At 46.1% G+C, this 23805-nt stretch overlaps 1 protein-coding gene across 1 annotated transcript in view; it reads right to left on the bottom strand.

Annotated features, from left to right (window-relative positions):
• LOC137789354 (PH and SEC7 domain-containing protein 1-like) overlaps nucleotides 1–23805 on the bottom strand; it is a 37402-nt gene that overhangs the window by 964 nt on the left and 12633 nt on the right. Inside the window, 7 exon segments of the mRNA XM_068582840.1 lie at nucleotides 1–161; nucleotides 243–386; nucleotides 1796–1940; nucleotides 3306–3463; nucleotides 4158–4228; nucleotides 5034–5215; nucleotides 10435–10478. The exon segment at nucleotides 1–161 is cut by the window's left edge and continues 964 nt beyond it. Of these exon segments, the coding sequence (XP_068438941.1) occupies nucleotides 1–161; nucleotides 243–386; nucleotides 1796–1940; nucleotides 3306–3463; nucleotides 4158–4228; nucleotides 5034–5215; nucleotides 10435–10478 (905 nt within the window).

Here is a 23805-nt window from a genome sequence, read left to right as displayed (position 1 = left end):
CTGATCTGGCTGGCCTGGCTGCTGTCCTGCAGCGTGGGGCTGGAGTGGGCCCTCTGCAGCCCGTTGTCCTCCAGCAGCTGGGACTCGAACACCGACAGGTCCTCCTCGCCGCTGCGGATCTTGGCGCGCAGCAGCATGACGTACGTCCCGTAGCGGGTTTTCTGTAGAGAGAGACGGAGCGCTGTAACGAGGACTCATCGCTTCATCCTTTGGGGTTTTTTCTCTCTTGAGGCTCGGCTCACCTCAAACTCCAGGTACTCGTCTCGCTGCCGGTACTCTTCCAGCTCGCGACCTTTGACCTTGCGGTCCGGCGGGTAGGAGCGCAGCTCCGCCAGCTCGTTGGACAGCGCTCTGAACCGAGACTCGTGGGATCGGATCTGCTCCTCCTGCGAGCGCCAGAACATCAGGAGGGAGGCGGAGGAGAGACACCTGCCTTCAGTGTTTAACCTTTTTTTAATACCCAGCATGCCCCATTCAGACAATCTTTTGGCATAAAATACATAATTTTTCCATTTTTAAACCGAACAACACAGTGTTTTGACTGAAGCTCCTTCCTAACAGGACAAGACTTTGTTTTATTGTGATTTTTGTTGCAGATTCTGATTCTTCAGGTCCTAATCTTTCCATAAAGGTGTCTTATTGACGCTGCAGGAGGCTTTTTTGGGGAATCTGGCTCATATCATGCTGGATGTTCATAGTTACCATCAAAATATCTTTTAGAAGTGATTTTTTTGCAGATGTACATTTTTTTGTCCCAAGACTTTGCTGACCAAATACAAACAATAAACACAAGTATTAGAATTAATTTGGGGTTCCTACGACGACTCAAACAGGGAAAAGAGGTCTGGAGACAAAACTGGCTCCACAGTTTCATCTTCCTGTCTGTCCGCCTTGTCTCCTCTCTTCACGCTGCTGTTTTCTTTCACCAGCATTACTATTATAATTATTATCATCATTATTAATAATATTTCTTCAGACTTGGTTTGTGTGATCAGCGCCTGAAGGCATCGTGGGCGCTTCACTGCAGATCAGCCGCTCGGGGACCGAGAGCAGCGTATTAGGATTAGATTATTGAGTTCATGTCTCTACTTAGGAAAAAGCATTTCTGAGGAGCCGGGCATCAGAGATAAATATCTACTAAAATATTCTCCTGGTAAACAGATCGACGTGAGGGATGAAACGCCGGCTCTCCCAAACCACTAGCGACCGCTGGTGATGCATCACATCGGTGTGAAGAGGCGAGTTTATTCATGAAAAACTCCTAATTACTCTGCCAGGAGGTGGAAACACGACGAGTCAACTGCTTCTGAAAATGGCTGCGCAGAGCAGATCATTACCCCTCTGCTGCAGCTTCAACACATGAAGCAGAGACTTCTATACAACCAGAGGAGTCGCCCTCTGGTGGTCAGGAGAGAGAATGCAGCTTTAACACATGAAGCATAGACTTCTATACAACCGGAGGAGTCGCCCCCTGGTGGTCAGGAGAGAGAATGCAGCTTTAACACATGAAGCATAGACTTCTATACAACCAGAGGAGTCGCCCCCTGGTGGTCAGGAGAGAGAATGCAGCTTTAACACATGAAGCATAGACTTCTATACAACCAGAGGAGTCGCCCCCTGGTGGTCAGGAGAGAGAATGCAGCTTTAACACATGAAGCATAGACTTCTATACAACCAGAGGAGTCGCCCCCTGGTGGTCAGGAGAGAGAATGCAACTTTAACACATGAAGCATAGACTTCTATACAACCGGAGGAGTCGCCCCCTGGTGGTCAGGAGAGAGAATGCAGCTCGTACCTCCGTCAGCTTCGACACCGTCCCCGGCAGCAGCGGCCGGCTGAACTTCTTCTGCGAGCCGATGGCTGCCGGGAAAGGAGGAGCCGAGAACATGGCGGCCACCGTGTTGATCCGCGTGATCCAGGACTGCATCTGCTCGGCGTTCCTGTCGACGGAGACAAACGAACACACATCACAAACAAATCTGGAACGCGCTCGCATCAGGACGCGGCTGCGAACAGCGACATCAAAGGGATCATTATCGCGGAGGAAACGCCTGCCTCGCCGCTGACAAAGACGTGATTCCAGAGCCAATTAACGCTCGAGAGGAAAAAAAGGGGCCTAACAGCCCATTAGGGGCCAACGAGGAATATCACATGGAATCAGCCAGCCTTGCTTAAGTCCCTGTGGACGGCCGGAGAGCGAGCGAGAGAGATGGAGAGGCAGAGGAGAGAGAGAGGGGTACAGTATCTGGGACAAATGCAAGCTGCAACTGGAGCACAGCGCCGTCCTCCTGGGGGCTGGAACATGTGGCTACTCATCACGTGTCACTTCCTGGATCCTGATAACACACACGCTCACCTCCACCTTTCCTCCTACACATCCACACACACACACACACTACTGTACATATGTACATACATATATGTATGTATGTATAATACATGCACAGCGTGGGCATGTTTCATTGATCCGTGTGCTCGCTGCATGTGTTCAGCACGTCAGCGCATGAGAGCAGCTGGCGCCGCGCGCTCAGCCGCGATAAGTCAGCCGCGGCGGCGGCGGTGTGCGCGGTTGTTGAACATGAAAATCGAGCCGTGCGATGGGTGTTGACCTGATGCAGTGAAGGTGCAACAAATCGTTGAAAACGATCAAGAAATGTGAGTCTGTGTATTGGATTCATAAAACCACAACATTCCCAAAAAGAGAACATGTATTTTCCCGCCACCAGAGCATTACTTTGCCGGGCGGCGTCTCCAGGAGGCGGGATTTCACTTAGCGGTTAGCGGTTAGCTGCAGCTGATTGTCAGACCATGTGATCATGTGTCTTTGTATATTACCAATCAGTGTTTTGACCAACAGGAGGAGAGCTAGTAACGTTAGCAGCATCGCTAATAAATAACCAGCAGGAGGAGCGCTAGTAACGTTAGCAGCACCGCTAACGGAGAACCAACAGGAGGAGAGCTAGTAACGTTAGCAGCACCGCTAACGGAGAACCAACAGGAGGAGAGCTAGTAACGTTAGCAGCACCGCTAACGGAGAACCAACAGGAGGAGAGCTAGTAACGTTAGCAGCACTAGCTAAATACAAAACTAACATACATCCAGATGTTTTCACATGAATATAAAATAGATATTACAGATGTTTACATTAAACTCTACATCTTTGAAACTACTCATGACAAGATTTGTATTTTAATTGTGTATTTTTAAGAACAAAAAAACACTATGAATTGGTTGATGGTTGGATTCCTTGTGCTCAGCTGCAATGATCAAAGTCATATTGAGTGATATTTGCGTCCGGTACTCACGGCGCCTGGAACAGGTACACCCTCCAGTCGGCGGTGCGCAGGTAGAAGACGTTGGGCCTCTTGCTGTAGTCCGAGGCCTTCAGGGCCAGCGAGTGGTGGACCGACACGGCGTTCTTCAGGTCCTCCTCAGAGAGCTGTTTGTCGGGCCGGTACTCCCCCTGTTCAGTTATGAAGAAGAATATGAATAATGAACGCTCGGGACGAACGCCACACTTATTAAAGAGCTGGAAAGAGCTGCGTTATGAAAACACTGCATGGAGAGCAGCATCCGCGCCCATTTTAATACCCAGCATGCCCCATTCAGACAATCTTTTGGCTTAAAATACATCATTTTTCTCATTTCTGAACCAAACGACACAGTTTCTTGACTGAAACTCCGTCCTAACAGGACAAGACTTTGTTTTATTGTGATTTTTTTTCCAGATTCTGATTCTTTAGATCCTAATCTTTCATAAAAGGTGTCTTATTGACGCTCCAGGAGGCTTTTACTAAGGAATCTGGCTCATATCATGCTGGATGTTCATAGTTACCTTCAAAATATATATTTTAAAAGTGATTTTTTTACAGATTACCACTCAAACACAATGGGTTAAAGAAGTGTTTCTATGAAACCAAATGAATAGAAGCCACATGTTTACGTTCTGACGCGTCTTCATCTTCATCAGGACAAAATGGCGTCTAAAACTGGCAACATTTGGATTAAATGAAGGAGAAATCTGATCTCCGTCGTGAGGAGAAGCAGCTCGTTGCTGCCTTGAACAGGACGTTCATGGAGACGCAGATTTAATTAACGGTTGATTAGTGATGTGAAGTGAAAGCTTTGCAGCATTTATACATGAAACTCTGGCTCACTTTCTGCAGGTAGAGGATGAGTCCTTTGAGGATGACGTAGAACGTCTTCCAGCCTCTCTTCCCTCGGGGAGCTGAGGAGGAGACAACGGGTTAAACCTGGAAGCTTCACGAAGGCAAGGAGACGAGGAGACGAGGAGACGAGGAGGGACTCGAACCCCTCGACGAGGTTCTGGGTGAAGTACTTTCTAAACGTACGAGACCTTCAGGGACTCTTCAGCTGGCGTGAAACACAGACTTCATTTCAGTCGCTAAGCAGAATCACACTGAGTCAGAGACGAGGGAACAGGAAGTGAAGAAACGCTGAGTCACAGCTGGAGGTGAGACGGACGCTGAGGCCTAGAGACTCTTATGAAGACATATCACTGCATATGAATAAATATATATTCATTCATATCTTTTTTATATATATTTATATATATAATAAAAAATTAATAATGAATAATACAAATATAATATTATATATATATATATATATATATATACATTGATTAAAAAATATATATGAATATATTTATAATGATTTTCTAATATTATAAATTATTTTCTAATAATAAATATATATATATATATACACACAAATATATATATATTATTATATATATATAATATATATATATATAAATGTATATATCTATACATTTTTATAATATAAATGTATATATATATATACATATATATATATATATATATATATATATATATATATATATATATATACACACACATTTGTATAATATATATACATATATATATGTGTGTATATATATATATATATATATATATATATATATATATATATATATATATATATATATATATTAATACATGTAATAAATGAACGTTGTGTGTGTATTCAACACGTCTGCGTCTCCGTACTTCTCTTCCCGTCCGGGTCGGCGTGCACTTTGCGCACCAGGAATCCGTTCTTGTAGAGCGGCGTTCCCGTGGCGTGAGGCTCCTCCTTCCCGCCGCCGGCCGCCTCGGCCTTCACGGAGCGAGAGGACTCACACAGGCTGTCGCCCAGCTCCGAGAAGGACTTACGCAGCTCCTCCTCGTCGCTGTGGAGACCCAGAGCAACACAAATAATGATAAACAACACACACACACACACACACACACACACACATCCCGTGTGAGCAACACGTATGTGTCACGTCTGCAGCTCGTCACCGTCCTCCTGCCGCAGCTTCAGCACCGCTTCACACGCTGAGGGAGCTCGTCCTCAGAACACTTGAGTCATGACCACCGGACTGTGGACCTGTGTGTGTGTGTGTGTGTGTGTGTGTGCGTGTGTGTGTGTGTGTGTGTGTGTGTGTGTGTGTGTGTGTGTGTGTGTCTGTGTGCTTCCTAAGAAGTCTCTGCTCTCCTCAATCAAACATCTAAAGAGTGAAATCTTCTCTCTGCTCCTCTCCCTCCTCTTCCTCCTCTCTGCTCCTCTCCCTCCTCTTCCTCCTCTCTGCTCCTCTTCCTCCTACTCCCTGCTACTCTTCCTCCTCTTCCTCCTCTTCCTCCTCTTCCTCCTGACATTAAGTGATGAACTGACTCCACGCTGTTGAACACATCAGATTTAATGAATCCAGACTCATTATTATTATCATGAAGTCTGTTTCCAGAGTCGTTAAAACCGACCTGGAGGAGCTGCAGCTCCTCTCATGTGTGTGTGTGTGTGTGTGTGTGTGTGTGTGTGTGTGTGTGTGTGTGTGTGTGTGTGTGTGTGTGTGTGTGTGTGTCTTTACGTTTGTTCTCTTCTAACTTTCTCTCAAAGATTAATTTATATTTTTGTTTGGATGATGAAAGTTGTCGTGCTCTTTGTTTTAAGTTTATTTTTTACTCTTTTACGATGTTTCTGTAACTTTTAAACGCTTTATGATACATTTATGACGTGTATATTCTTATCGGTTCTCCTTTTTATCATTCTATTTTATTACTGTTTATATACCAAATCTTTGTTAATCCTGATAAAGCAACGCAGCAACTTGCTACCTCACCAGGCAACCGCTGAGGCAACCGCTGAGGCAACCGCTGAGGCAACGCGGCAACTTGCAATCACCAGGCGGCCATGAAAAAGTTCAGCTCAAAAATAGAAAGAACGGCTCCTGAGAACCTCGTGAGCAACAAACAGTAGAGTTAACCCCAAAGAGAGGGGGAGGGGGGGGGAGAGAGAGAGAGAGAGAGAGAGAGAGAGAGAGAGAGAGAGAGAGAGAGAGAGAGAGGAGGCAGAGACAGAGCCAATGAGCATCTAGCCTGTTGCCTGGTAACTGCTGAATCCCATTCTACAGAGACAAAGTGGAGAGAGAGAGAGAGAGAGAGAGAGAGAGAGAGAGAGAGAGAGAGAGAGAGAGAGAGAGAGAGAGAGAGAGAGGAGGATGGGGGTTGTGGAGGAGAGGAGACGAAGCTGATCCTTCTCTGATGGCAGAACATTATCTAGAATAATACGAGCCAGAAGAGAACAAAGGAAAGGAAACAAGAGGAAATTAGAGAAGAGGTTAAGAAAAGAAAAAGATGGGAAAGAAAAGGAGAAAGAACAAGAGAGGAAAGGAAAGGAGGAGGAGAAAGAACAAGAGAGGAAAGGAAAGGAGGAGGAGAAAGAACAAGAGAGGAACGGAAAGAAAAGGAGAAGAGTAGAAGTGAGGGAGACTGAAGAAAGGAAAGATTAAGAGAAGATATCAAAGGAAAAAGATGAAAGAAAGACAGCAGATAGGAAAGGAAAGGAAAAGGGGACTAGGAAAGGAAATAAGATGAAAGGAAGGAAAGGCAAGAGAAGTGGAAAATAAATTAAGAGAAATTTAAGGTGGGAGGAGAGAAAAATACATGAAGGAAAAGAAAAGGAAGAAACGGTGAAGGGAGAAAAGAAAGATGGTGAAAAGGAGGAGAGAAGAAAACAAAGGAAACAAAACAAAGACCAGAAGAGGAAGAGAAGAGAAAACCAGAACAAAGGACGACGGAAGGAGAGAAAGAAAGAGAAGAAGTGTTGACGCAACGTGAAGAAAGGGTTGACCGGGTGGAAGAGATGCATGCTGGGTAACCTGTGCAGAAAAAGGACATTAGCTCCTCCCTCAACGCGCTAACGATCCAAACCATGAAACATGAAGATACTTTGTTTCATTTCAGAGTGTGTACTGTACAGTACTAGTACTAGCAGTACTTCCATGTAGTACTTCACAAATACTGAAGGTTTACTCAACTTTACTTCGATTGTAATTATACAGCAGAATGAAAAGATGGAGTCGTCTCTCATTTCATCATCATCATCATCATCATCATCATCATCATCATCGCTCCACCTCGGGTCTCCCTGCAGCGCCGACTTGTTGCGTCTCTCTTTCGGCGCACAATGCCCACAATGCACCACACCACCACCTCCACCTCTCTGCTTCCACCGTCCACCCCCGCTGCTGAATGAGGAAGCATGTGTGTGTGTGTGTGTGTGTGTGTGTGTGTGTGCGTGTCTTTGTTTGTGTACGAGTGGATAACATGTGGGTGCATCCGCAGTGTCGAGAGAGCGGCCGAGTCTCTTTTCTCTGTGGGGGTGTGAAACAACATCCATCGCTGTGTTGCATTGTGTTGAAATACTGCAACACAAATACTGCATGCCCACACACACACACACACACACACACACACACACACACACACACACACACACACACACACACACACACACACACCTATACGCCTTTGACTGAACTACAGAGATGTTTCTTCTTTTAGTACTTTTATATCGTTTTGTTTTATTTTTATTTTTATGTATCTGTAAGTATATTTAATCTGTATGTGTATTTATTTATATGACGTGTATGCCATGTTGTTTCGCTGCATTTTAAAAAATTCTTTGTACACTTTTTAACAATTTTGTAATTTTTTTTAAAAGCGTTTTTTTTGTAAAGTTCTTTAAAAAGTTTTTTTTTTTTTAAGTTTTTAACATTTTTGACGTTTTTGTGTTTTTTTTAAAAATTTATTACGTTTTCATGTTTTTTGCGTTTTTTAATTTTTTTCCGTTTTTTTGACATTTTTTCGGTTTTTTAAATTTTGTATGTTTTTTAATTTTTTTACGTTTTTTTACGTTTTTAATTTATTTGATACGTTTTTTTTTAAAACGTTTTTTTTTCTTCATTTTTTTAAACATTTTTCATGTTGTTAACCTTGTGACATTGTGCATTTTTGCTGACGTCTGTTTATTCTAATACAATATGCTCATAAAACCTCTCTAATATAATATAATATATGTGACTCTTGACGCTCGCTGTCCTCGTTTTTCTCTTCGTTTACCAACAAAAAAGACAAACTCCTTGAATGTGAAAACCCGTTTCTATTTCTGGATAAATTAGAAAACGACACACACGTTCCTTTTGCTGCGATTACGATCTTGCAAAACTGCAAACGCACAAACCAGCGAGAGAGACGAGCACAAAGACCAACAAAAGCAGCGTTTGCTGCGTCCTCTGAACACGCAGCTGAACGGCCTTAAAGGCCTTAAAGGCTGATTCTTACTCGGGTTTTACGCAGAGACGCGAACTCCTGGAGGGAGACATCGTGAACGTCGACTCTAAACGCTCGTTGCGCCACCTGCTGGTCTGGAGGATGAAAAACACAGGAACTATAAACCAAAACGAGTCCGTCACTCCGACTGCGTGGCCAGTTGCAGTTGCCACAGCAGTTGCAGTTGCAGTTGCAGTTGCAGTTGCAGTTGCAGACGTATAATTCAGCCTTGAGGCGGCGGTCACACCTCCCCACAGGAGGCAGGTAGAGAGACCTTCAGATTGAGCCTCTCTCTCTTTGACGGCGTCTCTTTGTGTTTTCTTCCGTGACGTAAACGCACACACATGACCGGCAGCGTCTGTCGCTGTGAGCGCTTCGCTGCCGGGAGGGAACGCGGGGAGGAAGGAGCGATGCGGTCGCCATGGAGTCGTATCCATGGTGCCGTAGCTATGGCAACAAAGCTCGGAAAAGCCAGCGACTTAATTGGCGTCTCCGGACGCCGCGATGAAGAAGAGCAGAAAAAAAAACCCTCGACGCACTGATGTCGTCTTCCTCACGGCGGACGACACGCTAACGAGGACGCTAACGCGTTCATACGCCTTTTTGTTTCCTGCAGGACAACATGTGCGTGTGTGTGGGGGAGTGTGTGAGTGTGTGTGAGTGCGTGTGTTTGTGTGTGAGTGCGTGTGTGTGTGTGTGCGTGATGTTGTCTTCCACACGGCAGACGACGCTCACGCCGCTAACGAGGATGCTAACAAGTCAATCAATACGCTTTATTGTTTCCTGCAGGTCAACACGTGCGTGTGTGTGTGTTTGTGTGTGTGTGTGTGTGTGTGTGTGTGTGTTTAAACGGCTTTCAGTTCATCGTTCGAGGACACAAAGTCACAGAGGAGAGAAAATTAAATATTGACGTTTTAAGGACAGACAGAAAAACAGGAGAAGATGTTCTTCATGTTTCATGTTTCATGCGCTGGGAATCGTTTCTCTTATTTGTGGAAAGAAAAAACATCTAAAACACATTTCGGCGTTTACACTTTGTCTGTTTCTCTTTTGTAAAGTGAATCATTTACGACTTTAAACTCAACGTTCCAAATAAACTGTATCGTCTTGAAAAATGAACTTTAAGATTTCATGTTGACACCTGAACTAAAGGTGACGCTCTCCACCTGCAGCGCTGCCCTTCAGAGCGTGTTCTGGGTTCAATCCCCTTCAGAGCGTGTTCTGGGTTCAATCCCCTTCAGAGCATGTTTTGGGTTCAATCCCCTTCAGAGCGTGTTCTGGGTTCAATCCCCTTCAGAGCATGTTCTGGGTTCAATCCCCTTCAGAACATGTTCTGTGTTCAATCCCCTTCAGAGCATGTTCTGGGTTCAACCCCCTTCAGAGCATGTTCTGGGTTCGATCCCCTTCAGAGCATGTTCTGGGTTCAATCCCCTTCAGAGCATGTCCTGGGTTCAATCCCCTTCAGAGCATGTTCTGGGTTCAATCCCCTTCAGAACATGTTTTGGGTTCAATCCCCTTCAGAGCATGTTCTGGGTTCAATCCCCTTCAGAGCATGTTCTGGGTTCAATCCCCTTCAGAGCATGTTCTGGGTTCGATCCCCTTCAGAGCGTGTTCTGGGTTCAATCCCCTTCAGAGTGTGTTTTGGGTTCAATCCCCTTCAGAGCATGTTCTGGGTTCAATCCCCTTCAGAACATGTTTTGGGTTCAATCCCCTTCAGAACATGTTCTGGGTTCAATCCCCTTTAGAGCATGTTCTGGGTTCAATCCCCTCAAACAGGAGGAGATGGACGATGACTTACAGAGTCCACTGCAGCTTCTGGTTCTTGATGGAGTTGTAGAGCGCCTGCAGAGGGAAACAAACACATTTTCAGCTCAGCTGATCCGATGTGACGGGAGGAGGGCGGCAGGTGCATTGTGGGGTTTTTTCCCCAGTGAGCGCTTCATTCAATAACCTGCACTCACAGAAATGTCATCCCCCTTTTCCCCGCGCGGCTGCAGCTGCTGCCCTTTGGAGATAAACTCGTTTTCTTTTTTCGACCCCGGAACGATCCGTCAGTCATGCGATCAGGAGACGACGTCGATGCTCGGACCCGACCATCGACCCGCCGATCGATGGGTCAGATTAATAATTTAAGAGATTGACGCGAACGCGATCGACCGGCGTTAAAACGAAATGAAGTTACAGATCCAGGAGATGAAGACATTAATAAAATAATAATGAATCCATCAGCAGCTGGAAGCAGAGCAGAAACACACTGATGATGACGATGATGATGTCATACATCTGTCTGCTCTGAATGGAGAAGAAGCAGGAGGAGTAGGAGGAAGAGGAGGGGGAGGAAGGAGTAGAAGGAGTAGAAGGAGAAGGAGAAAAAGAAGGAGAAGAAGAAGAAGAAGAAGAAGAAGAAGAAGAAGAAGAAGGGAAAAGGAGGAGAAGAAGGAGATGATGAAGAAGAAATATTTGTAAAGTGATGATTTTCCATAAAAACGGTGAATCTCTGTGTTTTGTGTTTTGCATGTTAATCCGTAAAGTATAAATATATTAAATCAACGTTGCAGACTAGAAGTGTTACGTAACATAAAATGAAAACACTGTAAAAAATGTCCCGTAAAATCAATTTCAAAACAGTTTCCGGGTAAAACCCTTAAAATAAAACACCTGATAATCAAAGTAAAGTCACGTAATAATCCATAATGCTGTAACACTGTTCCTGGATCAGTGTGAAATTCATTTCTACAAACTGTACTGAGGTTATGGGGAAAAACTCTTTTACTTTCATTATCATGAAAACATATCAGCACACAAAGCAGCAGCGGAGAGAATGACGAAGTGTAACGAGGGAGCTGGAACCTGAACCCGCGATGAAGACGGCTCCCAGCAGGCCGCTGACAGACAGCAGAGGTGATGAAGAGGACACTTAAAGGCTCTTCATCGCCACCTCCTTGACCTTTGAGTTCCTGGCGGACCGGCCGCCGTTCACGCCGCCCGACCGCGAGCGCGATCGCCCCGCAGGGCGGCGAAGAACCGGCGCTCACATAAAACAAATCCATCACTTCCCATCATGCCGCTGAAGGCCTCTCTGGGTTCCTGGACGTCATCAATGTGACGCTGTCGCTTCGGGACGTCTGGTCCAATGAAGTTGGATTCATATTGGGGTTCTATTCGGTCTAATCAGCGGCGTTCCCACCAGGAATACTTATTATTAAAATACATTTTAATAATCACACGAGCTCCTCAGAGTCCACAAACTGCTTCTGTGGCAGGAATCTAGTCGACGTGAAATATTAACGAGGAGTTTGTGAAGTCGTACGAAGTTTACTGACGACGGACGACGAATATTCTGTTGAAGTCCATCGATGAGAAGAAGAGAAGGAAACAACTGAAGTGTTGCTGTCAACCTGCAGCCGGACATCTTTGATTAATGAACAGCAATCAGCATGGCAACGGTGATTAATGGAGCCGTGCAGGATTATGGATTCATCTGCAGAACATTGTTCTCGGTTTGGTTTTAAAATGTTAAAAAATAAAAGAGAAAACTTAAGTTGGCTCAACTTACTTATGTTAGCTCAACCTAACAAAGTACTTATGTTAGCTCAACCTGACAAAGTATTTAGGTTAGCTCAACATATCTAATACTCATGTTTGTTCAACCTAACCAGGAACTTTTGTACTGAAACCAGAACCAAGTACTTAAGTTAGCTCAACATAACCAAATATTTTAGTTGCCTCAACATAACCAAATAGTTGTGTTGGCTCAACATAAGCAAGTACTTTTGAACTCAAACCATAACCAGTTACCTGTGTTCCCTAAACCCAACAAAGTACTCCTGTTGGCTCAACATAACCCAGTACTGTAGTTCCCTAAACCTAACCCAGTCTAGTTGTGTATAAAGCTCAGAAGTGAGAAAAGCTCCTTCAGGAGCAGGAAGTGACACGTGGTCTCAGCTTCCTCAGCTTCCATCTTCCTTCACGAGCCTCTGTGGTTAGTGTATAAGTACACGTGTATTTCTATATTCCACCAGAGCCAACATGAGACAGACTCAGAAGTGAAGCGTGTTCCAGCTGCGTTTGTTTCTGAAGAGCGTTTTTCATTTTGCACCAAACCAAAACCAGAGGACGCTCTGTGAAAGCAACTCCTCGGGGAACTCGACCGTCAACAGAGCGGCTCAGTGGCTCAAGGACAGGAGACGAAGGAGGAAGGTGTAAAAACAGAAAAGGAAAGGAAAGGAAAGGAGAGGAGAGGAAAGGAGAGGAAGGGCAGGCTGATGGAGGTGCAGTTTGAAGCCAGAGGCTCATTGAGACGAGGACGTCGCCCGTCACCTTCTCCTGGACTCGCTTCATCACCGTCAGCGTGAGCGCCGTCAGCCTTGAGAGGCGACGCGCTGCAGACGCTGCGACGTGCACGTACACGAGCGCGCTGACGGGAAAGCAACAAGGACCACGAGCTCCATGCAACGCTGTGACGGTGCCACGGTTACAGGATGGAGACGAGGACCACACGGCCGCGGGAACATGGAGAAGTCCTGACGGTTACGATGGTTTACAGGCAGAAAGTGTAGTGAAAGTCCTGTGAATGTGTTACATTCATGTGTTCATGACGTTCATTTAGTGTGAAATGATGAATCTGCTTTTAAAAGAAAGAGGCTCAAAATATCAGCAGCATACATACAGACATCTATATAAATGTTTATTCTTTTAATCAAACTATTGTCTCTCATTCATTTGAGTCATTTAAGGTTTACTGTATGCTTTGAATCCTCATTGTTAGTTTAAATACTACATTTTATCACTTTTTACTGTCTACACACATTTCACACAATGTTTGCTCATGAACATTTGGTTAAACGTCATGAAAATCTGTCTGTAAGTCATATAAATGTGGTTTTAAATCACGTAAATGTGGTTTAAAATCCTATAAATGTGGTTTGAAGTCATGACAACCTGGTTTGAAGTCGCGTAAACTCGTTGGTCACAATGTGAACTGCAGGAATAAGGAACACAGTGGAAACCCTTCCAGATGAATTATGCATCACTGTTATTCTGGGTAAGATATAATGTGTTATGACACGTGTCAAGGAATAAAAAACCTAAATGATGATACACATGTATATATTCTAGATGAGCAGCAGCTCTCTCGTGACGTGAACAAGTCAAAGGAAACAGCGTGTCGGTACCTTCCTCCTCTTGCGGGCCTGCGGGTGGTTCTGTCCGTCCTGCGCCTTCCCCAGCAGGTCGGGGAACACCAGCGGCTTGAGGGAGCGCGAGCGCGGCGTCCTGGGGTAGCGGAACGGGTCCATCATGCGGAAGTCTCTCCCGTAGCGCACGGTGCACAGCGAGCGCGAGCGGAGGCGCCCCGCAGAGTGCAGGCTGTTCACGCCGATCATGCTCCGGAGGAGACGCTGGACATCCAAACCTCCCCCCCGATGACAGCCGGTGTTTAAATGTCTTTGTGCAGAGAATAAGTTGATCCAAAAGAGGGACGTGAAGAAAAAGAAAAGTGGGATCGTTTGATCCGGACGCGTTCGGCCGTCACGCAGCCGGCGAGCAGCGACGCGCCGTCGGACTGTCAGCGGGCATCACCCCCCCTCCTGAGAGGCCCGATCAACGCCCACCAGGCAACACCGGGGCGCCCACATGCCGCTGAATTAATGATGAGGCGTCCATGTATTATACATGTGCAGAAAGCAATCCCCGCCGCGCCATCCGGGGGGCGCTGCTCCTGGACGACGCGTCCGCGCGGGTCGCTCCGTGGAGCGGATGGAGGTGCGAGGAGGCGCGGGGTCCCGGCGGGAGGCGGAGCGCCGACACACACACACACACACACACACACACACACACACAAAAGGAAAAGAAGGTGACACCTGTCCGGATGTCCAGGTTTGTCTTTTAGCGACACGGGAGGACGGATCCTTAGAAACCTGCACACACACACACACACACACACACGCGCGGATGCTGTGCAACGCGGGAGGAGGTGTGAACGGACACAGATGCGGAGTCAAGATGTAACACAAATACAAATAAAACACACACACACACACACAGTTAGGCGGAGGGGAAGGACTTCAAGAGAAGAGAATCCAAAGAGAGATCGATCTCGTCACAAGCCCCCACCACACACACACACACACATGCAGACACACACACAATGCGATGTAAATTGAGAGAGAGAGAGAGAGAGAGAGAGAGAGAGAGAGAGAGAGAGAGAGAGAGAGAGAGAGAGAGAGAGAGAGAGAGAGAGAGAGTACTACTACAGCACAGACAGCAGTAGAGCGGCGGCGTCCCTGTTGCTCTGCGTGTAAAATGGAGACCTTCAGTCTGACAGTCCGCGCGCTGAGTGTCAGATTATCTCACTCCCTCTTCCTCCCGATCCCTCTGTCCATGTGTGGAGGTCCGCTGTCATGGTTTGCACCCTCCGCCCCTCCATCCCCATCCCCTCCACCCCCCTCTTCCTCCTCCTCCTCCTCTTCCTCCTCCTCCACCCCGTCCTCTGTGATCCTCTCACTCGGCGCCTCCTCTCAGTCTCTCTCCGTCGCGCGCTCCGCGGTCGCGGCTGTTTGGGGGGAAAACGCCGCTGATGTCTCTCATGCCTCGCGTCTCTGCAGACGTGTGTGTGTGTGTGTGTGTGTGTGTGTGTGTGTGAGAGAGAGAGAGGATGCCCGGTGTATCTATGTGTTGTAAAACGTCCAATCCAGCGCTTCCCTTCTTCTTCTTCCTCCTGCTGCTGCTGCGGAGGAAGAGGAGGAGGAAGAGGAGGAGAGGAAAAGAGGAGCTGCTCCTGAATCGCAGAGCGCAAAACGAAGCTGAGGGACGGCGCGCGCTCTCCCTCTGCTCCGTCAATGCGCACCTCCCTCCCTCCTCCTTCCCTATCTCCTCCCTCCTCCTTCCTCCCTCCTCCCTCCTCCCTTCCTTCCTTCTCTCAGTCATCGCCAGCAAATCACAGTCTGCACACACGAATGCTTTCAAAAGAAGAATATATATTTATACTCGCATCAGTATTCGGTGGTGTTGAGGAGAGAGGAGGTGAGAGGAGGAGGTGAGAGGAGGAGGTGAGAGGAGGAGAGAGGAGGCGAGAGGAGGTGAGAGGAGGTGAAAGGAGGAGGTGAGAGGAGGAGGTGAGAAGAGGTGAGAGGAGGAGAGAGGAGGAAGTGAGAGGAGGAGAGAGGAGGAGGTGAGAGGAGGAGAGAGGAGGAAGTGAGAGGAGGAGGTGAGAGGAGAGAGCAGGTGAGAGGAGGAGAGAGGAGGAGGTGAGAGGAGGAGAGATGAGGAGAGAAGAGGAGGAGAGAGGAGGAGGTGAGAGGAGGAGAGAGGAGGAGCTTCATGCAACAGACGGCACCAGTGAGACCATTAAAGGAATAGTTCAACATGTTGGGAACTAATGACAAAGCTTTCCTTCAACATGAATCAACATGTCGTTTCTCTTGTTTTAATGTTGATATTTTACATCCTGCAGACATGAGGAATGTTTAGATTTGAGGTTTTCAAACCAGGAAATGTGTCATGAATAAAATATGTTTTATTAAAAGCACAACGCTTCGTGAACACGGTGAATGTTTAAGCATCAAAACTGTGTTAAGGTGAGAAATGAGTTAAAATAGTGAATAATAATGTAAAAACTATGAGGAAGAATAGCGTTTAAAAATGTGTTAGAGCTGCATTCTCTCTCCTGACCACCAGGGAGCGACTCCTCTGGTTGTATAGAAGTCTATGCTTCATGTGTTAAAGCTGCATTCTCTCTCCTGACCACCAGGGGGCGACTCCTCTGGTTGTATAGAAGTCTATGCTTCATGTGTTAAAGCTGCATTCTCTCTCCTGACCACCAGGGAGCGACTCCTCTGGTTGTATAGAAGTCTATGCTTCATGTGTTAAAGCTGCATTCTCTCTCCTGACCACCAGGGGGCGACTCCTCTGGTTGTATAGAAGTCTATGCTTCATGTGTTAAAGCTGCATTCTCTCTCCTGACCACCAGGGGGCGACTCCTCTGGTTGTATAGAAGTCTCTGCACTGTGTGTCAGCTGCTGTAGTGAAAAGTACAATATAAGCGTGTATAAAGTGAATAAGTACTGCAGTACAGAACTTGCAGCTCTGGTGAAATATGATCATTATCATATAATTTCCTCTTTTCTGTCTCACTGGTGTGAATATTTCATGCAGCTCAGCGTTGCGTAACGAGCTGCACCTGAGCTGCTGGAGGCTGACAGACTTTCCTCCTTTTGCTAAATTTAAAACGTCACCGTAAAAGTTTAATGGGAGCGGGGACAGAGAAAACCTCCTCCTCTTCCTCCTCTTCCTCCTCCTCCTCCTCCTCCACGCCGCCATGGCGAGCTGCGCCTCCACCAGGAGGGAAGAGGACGTCGGCGACCTTTGACCCCCCAAAACAACCTGCAGCGCCACCTGTGCGCCTCCTCGTGAGCCTCCTCTCTGTGGGCGGAGCCTCCCCGCCGCCTCGCAGCGCTTAACCCCCGAGCTCCACCGCCGGCGCCGCTCAGCAGGATGAGAAGCAAAACAACTCGTCCTTCTTTTTGTTTGTTTTTTCAGTTTCCCTCCATCTGCTGTCAGTCTCTCCTCCCACTCAATATTTCACATCCTGTCTAAATCTCTCTGTCCCTCGCGGAGGCCAGACAGCTCGGGGGGAGGAAGAGGAAGAGGGAGGAAGAGGAAGATGGAGGGGGGGGCATCCTCATCCTCGCGTCTCGGCTGACCTCAGCAGCTGTCTCTCCTTCACACTCTTCCTCTCTTTCATGGCGTCTCGCTCTCCCCTTTACGCTCCACCGCCGCCATTTATCTTTATTTATTTTGCATTTTTTCAGAGCGACGAGTCGAGTGAGACGTCGAGTTCTGCTGCCGAGACGCCACCATTTTAAAAGAAGAAGAAGAGGAAGAAGGAGAAGAAGAAGAAGAAGAAGAGGAAGAAGAAGAAGAATATAGATCCATAACCTCGTCTTTATTGCTCTTTTTTAATATGAGTTTTCCAGCTGAAGAAAGAGATGAAAACATAAATAAATATGTGCCGACTCGACTCTTTGCTGCTCAGTTGGTTTCATTCAGTTCATGAATGGCCTCAGTCTCATGTTGTGATATCATATTGTGATATTGTGTTATTTGATGTGGACGCTTCACTCTCCTCATCGCTTCCTCTCGGCTCTTTTTTATCATCATGTGAGAATAAAAGGAAATAATTGGCCTTGATTTATGATTCTCGTACGTAAAGAAAAGATCTCTCTGCTCTCTGAGAGAAGAGAGATGGTTTTGGCACGAGTTTAAAGACGCCATCGTCCTTGAGAGAGTTTAAGGTGACGGTCGTCCGGCCTGAACGAAGACACAAAACTCTCTCACACGGAGGAAGACGAGGAGGACGAGGAGGACGAGGAGGACGAGGAGGACGGGACGAAGATGTTCAGCTCCGGAGTGAAAATAGACAAAATGTTTTGTTCAAAATTGATTTTTCTGGCTGCGTGTTGGAGAGGACGAGCTGATCCTTCAGAAAGAGTAATAATACCACGCTGAAAATACTCTGGTACAAGTACACAATACCTGCTGTGGACACGTAGTAAAGTATGAGAAGTATTAGAAGTAAAAGTATCATCTATTAGTGCATTAATATGATATATTATGTCTGATATGTAAATATAAAAGCCATGTTTAATGGAGAATAATGATTATTTTCATTATGGATTCATCTGCTGATCATTTTCTCCATTAATGGATCGATTGATTGGTTTGTAAAAATAGTAAAAATAGTAATAAATAGTGATTAATGCTCATCACAATTACCCAGAAGCCAAAGGGGCTCCATCACGATGTCTCTTACTCATCTTTAGGTTTTTTTCTGTCAATCGACTCATTTTGTTTTGTGCATAAATCTCAAGACGCTGAAGCTTCAGAGAAGCAGGAACAAGGATCAAAGAGTAGAGGAGTAAAAGTAGAACGTGGCGTTAGAAGAAAATACTTGTGTAGTAAAGTACAAGTACCTCAACTTTGTACTTCAGTACAGAACTTAGAAACGTACGTTTGTGACCCCAAACAGCACGAATGTGATGTTTCCCTCAGAGATGAGCAGCTGCTTCCTGAAGCAGCAGCGACACATCCCAAGGAAACATTTCTCTCCTTTCACTTCAGAAAAAACCAAATAGTCCTCCGTCTCCTCTGCGTCAGGAACGTCGGTAACGTCGGTAACGTCAGGAACGTCTGGAACGTCGGCGTCTGATTGCTGTTTGAAGAGCGGCCCGTCTCGATTGAGCTGCGCGACATTTTCATTTCAGCAGGATTTGTTCTCGGCGCTCTGATGCGGGCTGGTAACCTACTTCACAGCATCATTAGCTCCCACTTCAAGCTGGAAGCCCTGAGCGGTGCTGAGGAGAGAGAGAGGAGTGCAAACCTCTGCATCTCTGAGCCTCACAGTAAAGACGGAAAGTTTCCTCTAAAGCACTCGCTCGAGCCGACAGCCACGAGCCTCACAAGCTGCAGGAGATGCAGGAGATGCAGGAGATGCAGGAGATGTAGGAGATGTAGGAGATGTAGGAGATGCAGGAGATGCAGGAGATGTCGGAGATGCAGGAGATGCAGGAGATGCAGGAGATGTAGGAGATGCAGGAGATGTAGGAAGATGTACGAGATGCAGGAGATGCAGGAGATGTAGGAGATGCAGGAGATGCAGGAGATGTACGAGATGCAGGAGATGCAAGAGATGTACGAGATGCAGGAGATGCAGGAGATGCAGGAGATGTAGGAGATGCAAGAGATGTAGGAGATGCAGGAGATGCAGGAGATGTAGGAGATGTAGGAGATGTAGGAGATGCAGGAGATGTAGGAAGATGCAGGAGATGCAGGAGATGCAGGAGATGCAGGAGATGCAAAAGATGCAGGAGATGCAGGAGATGTAGGAGATGTAGGAGATGCAGGAGGAGCTGCAGGAGGAGCTGCAGGAGGAGCTGCAGGAGGAGCTGCAGGAGGAGCTGCAGGGCATGCAGTGGTTCTGAATGCGTCTTCATCATTTATTATTTCGTGGTTATTGCCGCTCATCAGCCGTGGAGCTCTAAACGCTGCAGTGCTGCAAACAAACATCTGACGAAGTCCTTGATGAAGACGAGGAAGCGTTGAAGAGGGAACCATCTCCTCCAGAAGAGGAGGAGCCACACAGTTTGTCTTCTGTGTGTCATAATAACAGAGACGTCTGACCTCGTCTCTCTGTTTATTTCACTCGTGTTCCCAGAGCGGTTCACACGCCGCCATAAGAAGATAAGAGCCGCGCTGTAATGAGCCAGAATAATCTACTCTGCATGCAGCAGGTTTGTGATTTAGAGCGAGTGTTTTCCCCGAGTCGTTGGCTGCAGGCGTCAGGCCGCTCGCACGCCGCCGCTGACTGGCAGCCGCTCGGAGGAAACGATCCTCCGGATGCATTAAGATGCTTTATTGCCTCGTTACCGAGCCTGGAAACGAGAACACGCTGATTGAGACAAACAAGCGCCGGCGCTCCACCGGACACGTGCGGAGCGCATGTGCATGTGCATGTGCATGTGCATGTGCATGTGCATGTGCATGTGCATGTGCATGTGCAGCGCTCTGCTCGACCTCCATCCTGCTGCCGCTGGGACTGAACACCTGTCGGCTCCATCAGACTCACATCTTTATGTTTTAACAAACATTTAATGTAAAACCTCAATCACTGCAATCCATTGTACACTATAGTTATATGTATATATATATTTATATATGCATATACACATGTTGGAGGAGGCCAGCATGTCATCTCCGTTGCTCGTGAAGGTCACGGATACGTTAGAAAAGCAGATGCCGTCGTCTGGGGTCATGACATCACCTGCAGGCGCTCGAGGGAACCGAGCCTCCAGCGAGACGGACAGAACGCAGAGCTGCTGTCAATCAAATGCAATAAACTGCTTTTTTTGTTTATTTGCATTGACTTTGTGTTGGCTTCACATTAAATATCAGTGTACTGTGTATAAGTATACAGTGTATCAGTGTACTGTGTATAAGTATACAGTGTATAAGTATACAGTGTATCAGTGTACTGTGTATCAGTGTACTGTGTATAAGTATACAGTGTATCAGTGTACTGTGTATAAGTATACAGTGTATCAGTGTACTCTGTATCAGTGTACTGTGTATAAGTATACAGTGTATCAGTGTACTGTGTATAAGTATACAGTGTATCAGTGTACTGTGTATAAGTATACAGTGTATCAGTGTACTGTGTATAAGTATACAGTGTATAAGTATACTGTGTATCAGTGTACTGTGTATAAGTATACAGTGTATCAGTGTACTGTGTATAAGTATACAGTGTATCAGTGTACTGTGTATAAGTATACAGTGTATCAGTGTACTCTGTATCAGTGTACTGTGTATAAGTATACAGTGTATCAGTGTACTGTGTATAAGTATACAGTGTATCAGTGTACTGTGTATAAGTATACAGTGTATCAGTGTACTGTGTATAAGTATACAGTGTATAAGTATACTGTGTATCAGTGTACTGTGTATAAGTATACAGTGTATCAGTGTACTGTGTATAAGTATACAGTGTATCAGTGTACTGTGTATAAGTATACAGTGTATCAGTGTACTGTGTATAAGTATACAGTGTATCAGTGTACTGTGTATAAGTATACAGTGTATCAGTGTACTGTGTATAAGTATACAGTGTATCAGTGTACTGTGTATAAGTATACAGTGTATCAGTGTACTGTGTATAAGTATACAGTGTATCAGTGTACTGTGTATAAGTATACAGTGTATCAGTGTACTGTGTATCAGTGGCCTCAGCCTTCTCTGCCTGGATGGTTCATGACTTCATGATTTTTTTTTTTTTTTTTAATGTTGATTTTTTTTCAAATGTTAAATTTAAATTATTAAAAAAAAGAAAAACATTAAGATTTTAATTTTATTTTTTTAAATTTTCTTATTTTTTTATAAACTAATTTTTTCTTGAATTTTTTAAAATGTACGTCGTTTAAAAATAAAGTTTTTTAAAATGTTGATTTTTTAAATTTCAATTATTTAAAAAAAAATCTTTTTAGATTTTTAATTTTTTTTTAATTTTCTTGATTTTTATTTGATGTTTTTAGTAGCGATGGATGAAATGTGCAACATGAAGTTTCCCTGCGCTTGAAGGAGCTTGAAGCCTTTTTCAGCTCATTTTTGGGGTTTTTCCATCCTGCAACTTTACAATCGTTCTCCGTTCTCGTTGCTCTCTTTGTTCTCGTTGCTCTCGTTGCTCTCTTTGTTCTCGTTGCTCTCGTTGCCCTCGTTGCTCTCCTCTCTCGATGTGAAGAACGTTGCCGTAAAAAGAGAAGCGCTGCGTCGGCGCGATGGAGAAGCCAAAGCGCTCAGAGGAGATTTCTGCGTCCTGCTCCTTCATAGTGCCGGTCAGAGCAAACAGTCCTTCCTGTCCGTCATAACTTCCTGTCTCTCACGGCGCTGACTTTAAGGTGTTTGTCTTTGAGAAGCGTGACATTAAAATGCGAGGAATTCCGTCTTATGAAAGAAAAGGTGGAGCTACGACAACAGGATCCCCTTCAGAGTCCTCGGGGTTCATCCTCTGGGCACCACGACCGTCTGAACTTGTTTCACGCAGCGCCACCCGGTGGTTTCTGAGCACAGCAGCACCGCACTGCTGGTGGCGCTGGAGGAAGAGTCAAATCATTCAGGGTTCATCCTCTGGGGACGATTGACGCCGCCACTAGCTTTCATAGCGACCTCCGGCGGCTACGTCGTTAGCATTGCTAAAAAAAAAGCTAGTAGTGCATAAATATCTGATGACGGTATTCCTCAAGAGGTGAGGACTCTGTTCTTCAACCTTTTAAACCCTCAAACAAACATGTTTTAGTTTTAATGACGTTGTTGTTGTGTAGTTAAACCCCACAGACACACACAACGCGACAGAGAATAAAGCAAAAGAATAAGAAGGAATAAACACACAACTAGTCAGAGGAAAGGAGCAGAAAGAGGGACAGAAGGACGACGAAGACGAAGAGAAAGATGTGAAGGACGCTGGCCGCTGCGATGCTGTTGGAACAAGTGCCGGGACAATGTGCGAGGTGTGTGCAACAGTGTGTGCACTAGTGTGTTGTTGTTGTTGTTGTTGCGGTGCTGCAGGATGAGACGGAGCGAGAGCGGCTCTAACGTATTTACCGCACAAACAAACACAGATACCAGGCCCCCGAACAGGAAACGGGAAAGAAAGAGAACGAGCGGAGGAAATGAAGATGAGGGAAGGAACGGCAGCTATTTAATTGCAGGAAATGATGGAGAGAGACGGAGGGAGGAGAGGAGGCAACAAGGAGAAAGGAAAGGAAAGGAAAGGCCACTAAAGGGAGATAGACGCTTGAATCTAAATAGGTTGCACCACAAAAAACTAGTTCTTCTGAGATCAGTTGTTAAATATTTACACCTGCTGCTGACGGCCAGGTGTGACTGAAGGGAAGCAGCTCGCTCACACGCCGCCGCTCACGACCGGCTGATGATGTCATCCATCCTGCGCTCAGAAGGGCGAGTGAAGCGGTACGAAGAGCGAGAGGAGGGAGGGCGGGTCCAACACGTCACCCGCGAGGCCGCCATTCTGGACCCGCGTGAAACGTTGAGTTATTTGACCTTCATTTTATTACGTAAGCTGCACAAAGGAGCGGTGGGTCAGCTCTAGCAGCACCTAGTGGTGAGGAGGCAGACTGCACCCAACTGAATGACCCTGATCATGTGTTAAAGCTGCGACTCCTCGGGTTGTATAGAAGTCTGTGCTCCATTTAGAGTGAAAGAGACCATAAAGCAGGGGATGCTTTAGGGGCGGGGCTACAAGGTGATTGACAGCTCTCGGCCAGAGACGTAGACGGCTCCGTCGCTCCTTCTCAGTCCTAATAAGGTCACTTCAATCACCTTCATGGCTCTTCTCCTCTTCCTTCTCTTCCTCCTCCTTCTCGTCCTCCTCCTCCTCCTCATCCTCCTCCTCCTCTTCCTCCTCCATTGTGTTTAGACGAAGGTGGCAACGAGACACACGGAGATCTAAACTACATCGCCGGCTGCTTAAAAACAGGAGATGAGGAGCGAGAGCCGGCTGAAACAAGTAGAGAACCTGCTGCAGGAGAGAGAGAAGAGAGAAGAGAGAAGAGAGGAAAGAGAGAGAAGAGAGGAAAGAGAGAGAAGAGAGTGCAGCTGG

This window comes from Clinocottus analis, unplaced genomic scaffold (genome assembly GCF_023055335.1).
Source record: "Clinocottus analis isolate CAN_PGR_092001 unplaced genomic scaffold, fCliAna1.0.p SCAF_19, whole genome shotgun sequence".
Lineage (NCBI taxonomy): Eukaryota > Metazoa > Chordata > Actinopteri > Perciformes > Cottidae > Clinocottus > Clinocottus analis.
This window is presented reverse-complemented; position numbering and strand designations above follow the sequence as displayed.